The sequence below is a fragment of the Marmota flaviventris genome, chromosome 19 (assembly GCF_047511675.1).
Source record: "Marmota flaviventris isolate mMarFla1 chromosome 19, mMarFla1.hap1, whole genome shotgun sequence".
Lineage (NCBI taxonomy): Eukaryota > Metazoa > Chordata > Mammalia > Rodentia > Sciuridae > Marmota > Marmota flaviventris.
In genome coordinates, this window is record NC_092516.1 from 21,529,736 (window position 1) to 21,542,335 (window position 12,600).

The window sequence follows — 12,600 nt, forward strand, 5'->3', positions numbered from 1 at the left end:
GATCCGAGAGGCGGGACAAGCGCGACGGAGAAAAACAGGAAATGAAGACGCTTCGCCACATCCGGTGTTGTCTCTAGCGCCTGCGCCCTATGTGGGAGGGCCAGTGACGTCCGGTGAAATCCAAGATGGCGGCGCTAGGCTGACCCTGCTGTCGGTGAAGGCCCGGGCTGGCGGGGGCGGGATCTTTCAGGTGTGTGCAGGGGACCGCTCGGGGCTGTGGAGCATCGGCCGCTGCCACATCTCTGCTCTGTCTTCTTCAGGTGACCGAAGTACCGCCCTCTCCCGCGACCCTCGGGGGACCGTACGCCGCTCCTCGCCGCCGCAGCTATGTCTGGGCCCGGCAACAAACGCGCCGCCGGCGACGGGGGCTCAGGGCCTCCAGAGAAGAAGCTGAGCCGCGAGGAGAAGACCACAACTACTCTTATCGAACCCATTCGGCTTGGTGGCATCTCCTCCACGGTTCGTGGTCTTTTGCCCTAGTCTTCAGAACTTAGCTACCCCTCCTATCTCTGGTGTCCGCCCAAACCGTCAAGAATCTTAGTGCCAGGTACCCAAGCTTAGAAAGCTTCACTATAAAGTGTTATAAAACACGTTTTCTTGTAGGAAACCAAGAGCACGACATCTGCCTTCCCCTTGCAGTTATAAAAACAGGTCCCCGAGAGCGTGTGATATCTTAAAAACTTCAGAGTTAGGTAGAGAGGAAGACGCATAACTTGAGCCTTCTCATAACCAGGATGCTTTCTCTGGGAATAGCTGAACCTCTTTAAGTCTTGTTCACAGATATTTTGGGAATACCACCCTTCCATCCATTCCAGTTGCTTTCCTTATCTGCTTCTGTGATGGTTTCTGAGCCTTGCTTGACACTCTCCTTGGCACTTTTGTTTCCCTTGGCAGGAGGAGATGGACTTGAAGGTTCTGCAGTTCAAGAACAAGAAACTAGCAGAACGTTTGGAACAGCGACAAGCTTGTGAAGATGAACTTCGAGAACGAATTGAAAAGTTGGAGAAACGTCAGGCCACAGATGATGCCACACTCCTCATTGTCAATCGCTACTGGGCCCAGGTGGGTGCTTTCTGCTTTCTAAGATCTAGCCTTGATTCATTTGCTAATTTTCAGATTACCCTACTGAGAAAGGAGTTTCATGCTGGAAAGCACCTAGTGATTTATATTTCTGGTGCTTTCTCCCTTTAGCTGGATGAAATTGTAGAAGCTCTTCTCCGATGCCATGAGAGCCAGGGGGAGCCGTCTGCAGGGATGGAGGTACCTGGGACTCAGGAGGGGCCAACACGTGATGTGATTCCTCTCACAGATCCAGGGACATCAGAGCTGAGAGGTAGGACCAGAGCCCTAGGATCTGTGGAGCTTAACTTTTGGGAAATGTTCTGGAGAGTGGGAGATTTTGATTTGGGGTTCTTAAATTTCCCACCCCATCCATCTCCCCCAAGAAATCGTTTTTATGTTTGGGCAGAACATTGCCATGGGTAACAACAAAGACTGTAATTTGATGTGGTTTATAGTGCCAGTGTTGATATTCATCAAGTCCAAAAAACACTGTTAACTAAGTACTTAACGTTGTTTTGGATTAGAAGGAATCAGAGACAAGCAGAAATAAATACTATTCCTATTGTCATGGAGTAAAAGTAATAAGTAAAAAAAAGTAATAAGTAAAAACTATTGGGGAGGGCTGGAGTTGTGGCTCAGTGGTAGAGTGCCTCGCCTGCACATGCGAGGCCCTGGGGTCCGATCCTCAGCACTATGTAAAAATAAATAAAATAAAGACATTGTGTCTAATTACAACTAAACATTATTATTTTTTTAAATATTTGGTTTTTAGTTTTAGGTGGACACAGTATCTTTATTTTATTTTTATGTTGTGCTGAGGATGGAACCCATGCTTCACCCATGCTAGGCCAGTGCTGTACCTCTGAGCCACAGTCCCAGCCCCTAAAAATTAAATATTTTTTAAAAAATTATTGAGGTCCCTGAAAGAGAATAAGTATATGTACACACATATGTGTAGTCCTGCTTTAGACTGGGAAGGTAGATGACTTCCCTGAGGAAGTAATTTGGTAGCTCTGTAGCCTTGAGGAAACTACATTAACTTTTTAAACTTCAGTTGTCTTACTGTCAAGTTGGGGATAATAAGATAACTACTAATTGTGTTAATTGAGTGAGTCATGACATATGGAAGGGCTCAGTCTATAACTTGGTACAGATTGGTAGTCATTGCTACTGTTATTCTGATGAGGATCTGTCCATCCTTCCCAGAGCCCCTGCCAATGCAGCTGCGACCCCCTCTTAGTGAGCCAGCTTTGGCTTTTGTGGTGGCACTAGGTGCCAGCAGCAGTGAGGAAGTGGAGCTACAACTTCAGGGCCGAATGGAGTTTTCTAAGGCAGCCGTGTCCCGGGTCGTAGAGGCCTCAGATCGCCTGCAGCGCCGTGTGGAGGAACTGTGTCAGCGAGTATACAGCCGAGGTTAGTCCTACCCTAGAAGTGTCTGTCTCTGCCTACATCTTTATGGTCTCCCCATCCCCTAACCCATTAATGCATTAAGCCCAGAATTCCCCAAGGAATAAATCAGCCATGATTTGGGGGGAAATAGTCTGTAGATGGAGATTCTGTTTGATTCCTGGATGGAAGAGTTGTCGATGCTAATAGTGCCACCGTCTTCCAGCTAGAGACCTATCTAGAGCACTTTGTATAAATTTCAGTGATAGCTGTTGATCCACAAGGCAGAGCAATAAGTGCTTAGGCTTTGTAGGTTGGCTGGTTTCTCTCAGCCTTAGTTCTGCTTCGATAGTGAGGCCTTTCAGGGAAAATGGCTCCCCTCTCTGAGCTAGTTTCCTCCTTTGTACAGTGGGGATAAAAACTCCTGGTTTGCCATGAGAAACTGGCAAGACACTGGTGGATCACTCTGGGCACATATCAGACTCCAGAATGAGTTAGTACTTTAACCTGTTGCCCTTGGGGCTTGATTCTTCCCTGGATCCTGCCTTCCCAGGGGACAGTGAGCCCCCTGGTGAGGCTGCTCGAGCACGCACCCGGGAGCTGGGCCGTGAGAACCGGCGGCTACAGGACTTGGCCACTCAGCTGCAGGAGAAGCACCACCGCATCTCACTGGAGGTGGGAATCAGGCTTTTGGTGGGGGAAGTAGAACCAGGGCAGGGTTTGGGTTAGATGGGCACCCAAAGATTTCGGGTTTCCAAGTCCCTTTATCTAAGCATCTGTCCCATCCATTGCCCCAGTATTCTGAGCTCCAGGATAAAGTGACATCAGCAGAGACTAAGGTGCTAGAAATGGAGACTTCAGTGGAAGACTTACAGTGGGACATTGAGAAGCTACGTAAGCGGGAGCAAAAGCTCAATAAGCACCTGGCAGAGGCATTGGAGCAGGTGAGGCTGAAGTGCTGGGGAAGATGGAACCAGGCTCGGGTACTTGGGACCCTGGCTTCTGCTCTTCATATCTATCACCTGTCTCGTCTCTGCAGCTCAACTCTGGCTATTATGTGTCTGGGAGCTCCTCAGGCTTCCAAGGGGGCCAGATCACACTCAGCATGCAGAAGGTGAGCAACATCATTCTTCCCAGTCCCTATGTCCCTCCCTTAAAATTTCCCTCAGGACCAAAGGCAAATGTCTACCTCATAGCCCCTTGCCTGTCACTCTTGGAGCTCTTTCTTTCACTCATTTATCTACTTATTTAGTAAATAATTACAGAGAACTAAGTGCTAAGTACTAGGTAGATTGGAGAGAAAAAATATCAATACTTTCTTGGAGCTTAGGTTATAGCTGGGGAGTATACAAATTAATGAAATAGTACATCAGTTGGTTATCAAGTACCACAAAGGAAAAGCACAGAAAGAAATAAATGGGGTTATATAGAGTCCCTTAGCATTCTGGGGTCACTGTGCTATTTGCCTTTTGCTTCAGCTGGCTTTTCAGGTCTTCTGGGAATGCTTCCTTGACTCCCTGTCAGTTAAGAACTTTAGCTCCCAATGTTTAGTACTCCATGCAGTATTGAAACCCCACACTTGCTAAGCAAGTGCTCTGCCACTGAGCCCCAGCCCCAGCCCACAAGTGGGAGATCTTGGGAAAGCCCTTGGTTTAGGGCTTCAGAGTCCCATCAGCGTGTTGCACAGGGTGGCTTGGGTAGAGTTTGTTGTTGTGGGTGAGAGGAACATGCTGCCTGTCCTGGCCCTGCCTACCACAGCCCCTCCCACTCCTTAGTTTGAGATGTTGAATGCAGAATTGGAGGAAAACCAGGAATTGGCCAATAGTCGCATGGCAGAGTTGGAGAAGCTGCAGATGGAACTTCAGGGTGCTGTGAGGACCAATGAACGCCTCAAGGTGGGCTGTGGTTGGGGCTGAGAGGGCCTGGGCCTGCAAGATAGGGACTGAACCCTAAGCCTATTGCTTGCCATTTGGGGCATCCCTTCTCCTAGGTGGCCCTTCGGAGCCTTCCTGAGGAGGTGGTACGGGAGACAGGCGAGTACCGCATGCTGCAGGCCCAGTTCTCACTACTTTATAACGAGTCTCTACAAGTGAAGACCCAGCTGGACGAGGCCCGGGGGCTGCTGCTGGCCACCAAGAACTCCCACTTGAGACACATTGAGCATATGGAGGTATGGCGTTTAGAGTGAGGGCCAAGTCCATAATGTTGAGATATTCCTGGGTTTCTGAAGCCCTCTGTACCTGCCAAGGGTCCCTTGGGAAAAAAAAATTCTTTCTAAGGCACCAAGGCCTAAGGTGGGACTGAGGGGTTCTATGGGTCTTTACACCTCAATCTACAGAGTGATGAGCTGGGACTGCAGAAGAAGCTGCGCACAGAGGTTATTCAGCTGGAAGACACCTTGGCCCAGGTACGAAAGGAGTACGAGATGTTGCGCATCGAGTTTGAACAGAACCTGGCAGCCAATGAGCAGGCGGGTATGTGGTGGGATTGGGTGGAGGGGGGTCTTATCTGGGGTGCTGGGTCCTGCTGGGGCTGCTGCCATTCAGATGCAGGAAGCAGAGCTATTTCTTTTTTGTAGAGACTCATTTCCCTCTGGGAAAAAGGACTATATTACCTGGTTCTTAGGCATGGTGAGGGTTGCATTCAGTTGAGGTGGCTGACAGAGCAAGAACATGAACTATTGGCTGTTTCTCTGATCTTCTGGTGTGTCTATCAGAAATTTATTTTATAGACATTTATAGAATACCACCTGTAAACCAGGCTGTGTTCTAGGTTTTGGGGTTGATAACGAATGAGGCACAAAGAATTGCTGCCATTATGGAATAGTGTTGCAGTAATGGGGAGACAGATGGTAGGAAAGGGATAAAGTGTGTATATCATATAGTGATGAAGATACCAAGAAAAGTGAAGCAGGAAAGGGAGATGGGAAATATCAGGAGAAAGGGCATACAGCTTGGAGTGGGGATCAGGAGAAAGTGCATACAGCTTGCAGTGGGGATATCAAGCAGATGTCACCTAGGAGGACATTTGTATAAGTATCTAGTGAGTATCTAGTGAGTGTTAGATGTCTGTTCCAAACAGGGAAATATGGAGGTATTTAAAAAAAAAAAAAAAGTCTACATTAGTTACTTAGGTTGAAATCACACTCTAGGCCTCAGTTTCCCCTCCTGCACAGCAGGAGTATTGGTTCTGGGTCAGCTTCTTTTCCCACTGAAGGGTTAGGGTAATATAGGGACCAGTCCAACACCCTTACTTTCCCAACCCTCCCCCAGGGCCCATTAATCGTGAGATGCGTCACCTGATTAGCAGTCTCCAAAATCACAATCACCAACTAAAAGGGGATGCCCAGCGATATAAGCGGAAGCTTCGGGAAGTACAGGCTGAGATTGGCAAGGTGAGGAAGGGACTGCCTGGGAAAAGCTTTGGCTGGACCCCAGTAAGCATTGGCTCACCTCATTCCTCTTCCTCTCTGTCTTGGCAGCTCCGGGCCCAGGCTAGTGGCTCAACCCACTCCATCCCCAACCTGGGCCATCCAGAGGACTCTGGCCTCAGTGCCCCAACCCCGGGGAAAGAAGAGGGTGGGCCAGGTCCTGTTGGTACCCCTGATAGCAGAAAGGAGATGACGTCAGTCTCTGGTGCCACCACTACTACCTCCTCAGTGAAGAAGGAGGAGCTGGTCCCCTCCGAAGAGGATGCACAGGCCATAACCCCAGGGGCCCAGGGCCCCTCCTCCCGGGGCCGAGAACCTGAAGCCAGGCCCAAGCGGGAACTTCGGGAACGGGAAGGGTCTGGCCTAGGACCACCACCTGTAGCCTCAGGTCTCTCAAGGGTGGATCGAGAAAAGGCCAAGGTGGAAGAAGCCAAGAGGAAGGAGTCAGAGCTGCTGAAGGGTCTCCGAGCAGAGCTCAAGTGAGGCCCTATTACTCTCTCCTTTTATCCCAGTGACCTAAAGCCCTACTTACCAAGCCTTCCTCCTACATCCTTCCCCAGGAAGGCCCAGGAAAGCCAGAAGGAGATGAAGCTGCTGCTAGACATGTACAAGTCGGCACCCAAGGAGCAGCGGGATAAGGTGCAGCTTATGGCAGCTGAACGCAAGGCCAAGGCTGAGGTGAGGGCAGGTAGGGCTTGTGGGGCATGCAGGGAGGCTAGCCCAGAGGCTGGTGACCAGAGACGTAGGTCAGCAGAAAGCAGTGACAGCTCCCTTCTGTGGCTGTAGGTTGATGAGCTACGGAGCCGCATTCGGGAACTGGAAGAAAGGGATAGAAGGGAGAGCAAGAAGATTGCAGATGAGGACGCTCTGAGGCGCATTCGGCAGGCTGAGGAACAGATCGAACACCTACAGCGCAAATTGGGTGCCACCAAACAGGTATAAGCCCCTTTGGGTCCCCTTGCTTCTGATACTGGGGTTCTCTTAGCCCTTTGTTGGATGCCTCTAGCTGATGTGACACCTTGATGACATGGGTCCACTGTGATTCTTGGCTTGGCATGTTTTCTTGTGATTCTCCTCCCCCTCACCCGCCAAGGCCATCTGTCCACCTAGCACTTTCCATCTTGTCCCTACCCACTGGCTACAGGAGGAAGAGGCTCTGCTGTCAGAGATGGATGTGACAGGTCAGGCTTTTGAGGACATGCAGGAGCAGAACGGGCGACTGCTACAGCAATTGCGGGAAAAGGATGATGCCAACTTTAAGCTGATGTCAGAGCGGATCAAGGCCAACCAGATTCACAAGCTGCTTCGGGAGGAGAAAGATGAGCTGGGCGAGCAGGTTCTTGGCCTCAAGTCCCAGGTATGGCTGGCCCAGGGTGGAGCTTGCAGGGTGGAGCCCGAGAGGCAGGGCTCCTAGCACTTAATCCACCTCTCCCCCCCACCTCAGGTTGATGCCCAGCTGCTGACCGTGCAGAAACTGGAAGAAAAAGAGCGGGCCTTACAGGGCAGCCTAGGGGGTGTGGAGAAGGAGCTTACTCTGCGCAGCCAGGCCCTAGAGCTCAACAAGAGAAAGGTGAGGCTGGGCCTGTAGGGAGTCTACCGAGGCCTCTGGCCCCCATCCTCCCTGATTTTGCTTGGAGAATCTGATGCAGGTGGCCTGGGGCAAATTCCTTGGCTCTGTCTCTTCCCATAGGGATAGCTCACAAGTATCAAAAGATTTATTGTGTGCCAGATCCTGTGCTTGATGTGTGGTCACATTTCAGTCACAAAACCTACCAGAATGGTTTTCATTATCATCCCCATCCCCCTGAATCTGAGGTTCAGGAGGTCAAATTGACTTGCTTAAGAAAGTGGAAGGGCTGGGGTTATGGCTTAGTGGTAAAGTGCCTGCTTAGAACAAATGAGGCACTGGGTTCAATCCTCAGCACCACATAAAAATAAATAAAAGTGTTGAAACCATCTACAACTAAAAAAAATTAAAAAGAAAAAAGAGGGGAGCTGGGGTTGGGATCCAGGTCTTGGCTTCATGATCTACATAATCGCTCACTGGATAACTTGTCAATTGGGGATGGTGGTTTTTGTTATTGTTGTTTGCACAGCTAGGAATTGAACACCTGGGGCCTTGCACCTGCTAGGCAAGCATTCTACCACTGAGCTACATACCCAGCCCAGGGATGGTGGTCTAGTTTTATTAAACATAAGAACTATCTAGCTTATACTAAAGGTGTAACATTGATTTTTTTTTTAATTATTTATTTATTTATTAATCTTTCATGTGACCTTTTCCCTTACCCTGGGGATTGAACCCAGGGCCTTGTGCATGCAAGGCAAACACTCTACCAACTGAACTATATACCAGCCCTGTAACATTGATTTTCATCCTGTTTTCCCTATTGCTCTACCTTCTTTTCTAGTTAATTCCTTTCATAAAAAGGTGTTTTTTTTTTTTTTTTTTTTTTAATGTCTCTGTTTTTTGTTTTGTTTTTTTTTATGCCACTGCAGAGACTGGGAATGAGCCTGAGCCCTGCCATTCAGTCTCAGTCAAGGCTGGAACTAATGAGGGGTAGATAGCAAGCCAGTAAACAATAAAATAGTGCCAGTTCAGAGCACACTAAGTTTTATGAAGGAAACTCAGGTGGTGTGAAAGAATAGCAGGGAACCCCCACAAAAGGTGACATTCAGAACTGAGTCCTGAAGGAGTTGCTTGTGTGTTGGGGGGAGTTCAGGGAAACTGAAGAGCCTGGTGAGGGCTCAGAGAACAGAGAGAGCATCTTGTAGGTGAGGAACAATGTTGGGAATGAGAGGGAGAGGAGGAGGTGAGGCTGAGGGTCAGGAATGGGACCAACTCCAGTGCAGATATCACTGAAATGTTTGACACAAATATTGGTGGAACACAACTCCCTAGGCTCATGCAAAAGGTCTCTCCTTCCTTTCCCACCCACCTAAGGCTGTGGAAGCGGCCCAGCTGGCTGAGGACCTAAAGGTGCAGCTGGAGCATGTGCAGACTCGGCTGAGAGAGATCCAGCCATGCCTTGCAGAGAGCAGGGCTGCTCGCGAGAAAGAGAGCTTCAACCTCAAGAGGGCTCAGGTGTGTGCCTTGGAGAAGGCGGGTGGGCAAGGGTCCCCAGTTGGACTATGAAGCACACAGTTCAAGGGTGAAGACCCTTTCCCTTAGCCTAGCCTCTCTGCTGCTCCAGGAGGATATCTCACGGCTGCGACGCAAGCTAGAAAAACAGAGGAAGGTGGAGGTGTATGCAGATGCTGATGAAATCCTTCAGGAGGAGATCAAGGAGTACAAGGTGCGGCTGTGGGGTTGACTTGTGCCCCTTCAACTCAGGAATTTTACATGAGGGGTTGGAGATATTTGTAATAAGTAGTCTGGGGACCCTAGAAATGAGGTAGGATGGCAACAAAACAAAACTGTCCACTGATTATGAAGTCAGACAGTTGGCATGAGTATTGTTGGACACATGCCATGTGCCAGGTACAGTGCCTAAGGGGGTGGGGGATGGTAGGGTTTAGACCTCTTGAGATTGTCCTTTGGGGACAATTATTCCTTTTTGCCCAGTGATGAGTAATGTGATGACAGAAGCCAGAGGGGCCATGGGAACTCTAGGGAAGCCCTTGAAGGTCCTGGAGGTCAGTGGACTTCCTGGAAGGGATGTCACTCAAGGAAGACCTGAAGAGTGAGTTAATTATGGAGGGATAGGGATGAAAGGGCTCAGGCAAAAGCAAAGGCAAATGTGGAAGCCTCCAGTTGAGAGAGGTGTGTTGGACAGACAGAGATAGCCAATGTGGTTGGAGGAAAGAGAATGGAGAGGTTGGGCAGTGGCAGATCCCAAAGGGTGTGGGAGTTGGGGTGAGCAGCTTGGCCTACATGAAGATAGTGTAGAGACATTGAAGGTTTTTTTTTTGGCAGGGGGTGGGGAGTGCTAGGGATGGAAACCACAGCCTTTTGCAGGGCCTTTAAAATATACACTGCCTCTGAACTACACCCCCAGCCCCATAAAAGTTTTTTTTTTTTTTTTTTTTAATATTTTGTTTGTTATAGTTGGACACAATACCTTTATTCTTATTTTATTTTTTATGTGGTGCTGAGGATAGAACTCAGCATTCACACATGCTAGGCGAGCACTCTACTGCTGAGCCACAACCCCAGCCCCCATAAAAGGATTTTAAACAGGAGAGTGACATGGTCAGATTTGCTGTTGGATTTGAACTGGAAGAGGTAAAGGCTAGAGGCACCAAGATTGTTAGGTTATGGCAGTCACTGAGGCAAGAACTTCTATTTAGCTAGCTTAAGGTATTGTTTACTATAGATGGGTTCAGGAGATATTTAGGGAATAGAATTGTTTGGATGCAGGGATAGATAGAATGCATAGTGTCTGAGAAAGCGAAATACTGGAAAGACTCTTGATTTGAGAAACTAGTCATGTGTGGGTCACATATGATTGTGGTCACTCAGTAAGGATTTGTGGCATAAGTAGAGAAAAGAGTCATTCTCAGGAACCTGGAAGCTTAAGTGATGGGCAGATGAGAAAGCCTGAATGTTGGGAGGAAGGAAATTGATGGGGAGTTGATGGATGAACCAAGCCATGAGAAATGCCACTGGGACTTGGTGATCTGGGAGGGAAGATTTTTTGGGCAAGGGTGAGAGTAGAGCCACTAGAGTTAGGAGAGTGTAGGGGTGAATCAAAATCAGACAACTCTTACATTTGGACCTTGAAGGGGTAGGGATAGCTGATGTAGACTTGGGAACCTGTTCAGTACTGATGGCTGAGAAATTTGAGGCTGCCTGCTGGTATTCCAAGAGTGCTGGCAAGGCTGAGTCAGGGCAATTCTTCTCTGGAGTTGAAGGTGAGACCCTCCTAGTGGCAGATAGGAGGTCTCAGGCTGAGAGAAAACCTACAGCAGCATCTCTGGGTTGCACCAGTGCTAGGCCCATTTGAGGCAGAGGTAGCACATTTCTAGTGGCACTGCCATGCCCGGATGTGACAGTAGGTACAGTTGAAGAGAAGGTAGACAGGATTGGGATTTTGTCAGAGGAAGCCAGTAGGACAAGAGAAGCCCAGGTGGAAGAGGCCAGGCTGGGGCTTTGGATCCTTGTCCTTGGGAGAATCCAGACTCTGCTACTTTAGTTTTGAGATGTTGGCTTCTGAGCCTCAGTTTCTGCATTCATAGAGTACTCATTCCACTTCCAAGGTTTTAGTGAGGATTATATTCATCTGCTGTTTGGGCTTAGCCTGAACCAATTCCTGCTATGAACCACTTCCTGCTGTCAGTTTAGGGTCTGGGCATCCCCAGTTATTCCAAAGCTGATGACTTTGCCTGGTCCAGGCGCGGTTGACCTGTCCCTGCTGTAACACCCGCAAGAAGGATGCAGTCCTTACCAAGTGCTTCCACGTTTTCTGCTTCGAGTGCGTGCGGGGCCGCTATGAGGCCCGCCAGAGGAAGTGCCCCAAGTGCAACGCAGCTTTTGGTGCCCATGACTTCCACCGTGTCTACATCAGCTGAACCTGAATCTCAGGGGACATTGGAACACCCGTGGACCCTGGGGGCTGTGCCCCCAGCCCTTCCCCACCCAGGTGCAGTGGCCCCACCCTTCATTCCAGACCCCATGGGCCCAGCCCCTGCCCACCTAGTTGGTTTAGGGTCCTGGTGCATGCTATGGGAGTGGGATCAACTAGGCTCAGTTCCATCTTCTCCTGAAGGTCTGACCTGTAGCCTAGGGGGTGCTCCCATGAGGCTCAGAACACTCAACTGAGCTTCCCAGAAGCTGGCCCTAACCCTGTTCCTGCTTCTCCTTGGACTCATCCTAACCCAAAGGGGGATGTTCCCCAGGCTTTGACCACCCACCAAGAGGAGGCTCACGGTCTACCTACACACCCACAATAAGGACCAGAGATGGGCCAATCCTCAGCCCCTTGCTTGAGACTAGGACATAGGCCCCAGAGAGACTTTCTTCACCTATCAACCCCTAGCCTGGGCAGGGCTTTTGTCCTTCCTGTGGAGTTCTCTGGATACTGGTCTGGCTCTTGTGCCACAGGCTGAAGCTACCCCTGGGCAACTACCCTCTTCCTCTAGGAAGCTCTACAGTTGCTGCAGTCACTGCCCTCATCTTGGGAGTGCTGAACCAAGATCATCAATTTCTATTCTAATCAAGCCCTTCCCAATCTACTTGTCTCCCAGCCCACTTACCCCCACCCCAGGCATCCATCCCATGGCTCCACTGGGTCCTTGGCTCTAACTGTGCTTTCATCCTGGTGGCCTTAAATGCAATGGAGTTGAAACTTCCCAGAGGGGAAGGGATAGACCAGCCCCAGCCACTGGGCCAACTTCCAATCATTCCAGGTAGAAAAGCTTTGCCCAAAACACTCTGTGACAGCCTGTATACAGGATGCATCCATACTGTCTGCCCAGGTACACTCTGTGGGCTGTGACAGCACCCAGAGGGGCCTGGGAGGTGGAGCTGCTGACAGGTGCAGGGACCTATTTGGTTGCAGCCGTTGCTCTAGAGATGTCTTATATAGGCTGTTACTTGTTATGAATAAACGTCCAGCCCTCGGCCTACAGTCAGTAGCCAGACCTCTTGCCCCAAACGTAGTCCATTTTTAGCTGCTACTTGTTGGGCATCTCCCTGACTTGCTTTGGACCTGGGGAGGGAAGGGCAGCTCTTATATGAGAGCCCATTTCTGCCCACCCCGAAGGCTGTTATGCTTAGGCAT

The 12,600-nt window shown here is 49.6% G+C and overlaps 1 protein-coding gene across 3 annotated transcripts; it reads left to right on the top strand.

The window, feature by feature from the left end:
* The first annotated feature begins 85 nt into the window (after window positions 1–85).
* Window positions 86–12,447, top strand: Rnf40 (ring finger protein 40). Of its 3 annotated transcripts, none has more exons than XM_027948768.2 (20): window positions 86–154; window positions 261–459; window positions 895–1,062; window positions 1,192–1,333; window positions 2,269–2,475; window positions 3,002–3,123; window positions 3,246–3,392; window positions 3,488–3,562; window positions 4,224–4,343; window positions 4,439–4,618; window positions 4,787–4,922; window positions 5,721–5,842; window positions 5,930–6,357; window positions 6,439–6,556; window positions 6,665–6,814; window positions 7,023–7,235; window positions 7,323–7,448; window positions 8,823–8,963; window positions 9,073–9,174; window positions 11,213–12,447. In XM_027948768.2, the coding sequence occupies exons 2-20, from the start codon at window positions 328–330 to the stop codon at window positions 11,387–11,389; spliced, it is 3,006 nt and encodes a 1,001-aa protein (XP_027804569.1). In that variant the 5' UTR covers window positions 86–154; window positions 261–327; the 3' UTR covers window positions 11,390–12,447. The 3 variants fall into 3 exon arrangements, with proteins under 3 accessions (XP_027804569.1, XP_027804567.1, XP_027804568.1); XM_027948766.3 differs by having other exon boundaries at window positions 90–190; XM_027948767.2 differs by having other exon boundaries at window positions 124–150.
* Window positions 12,448–12,600: the final 153 nt, after the last annotated feature.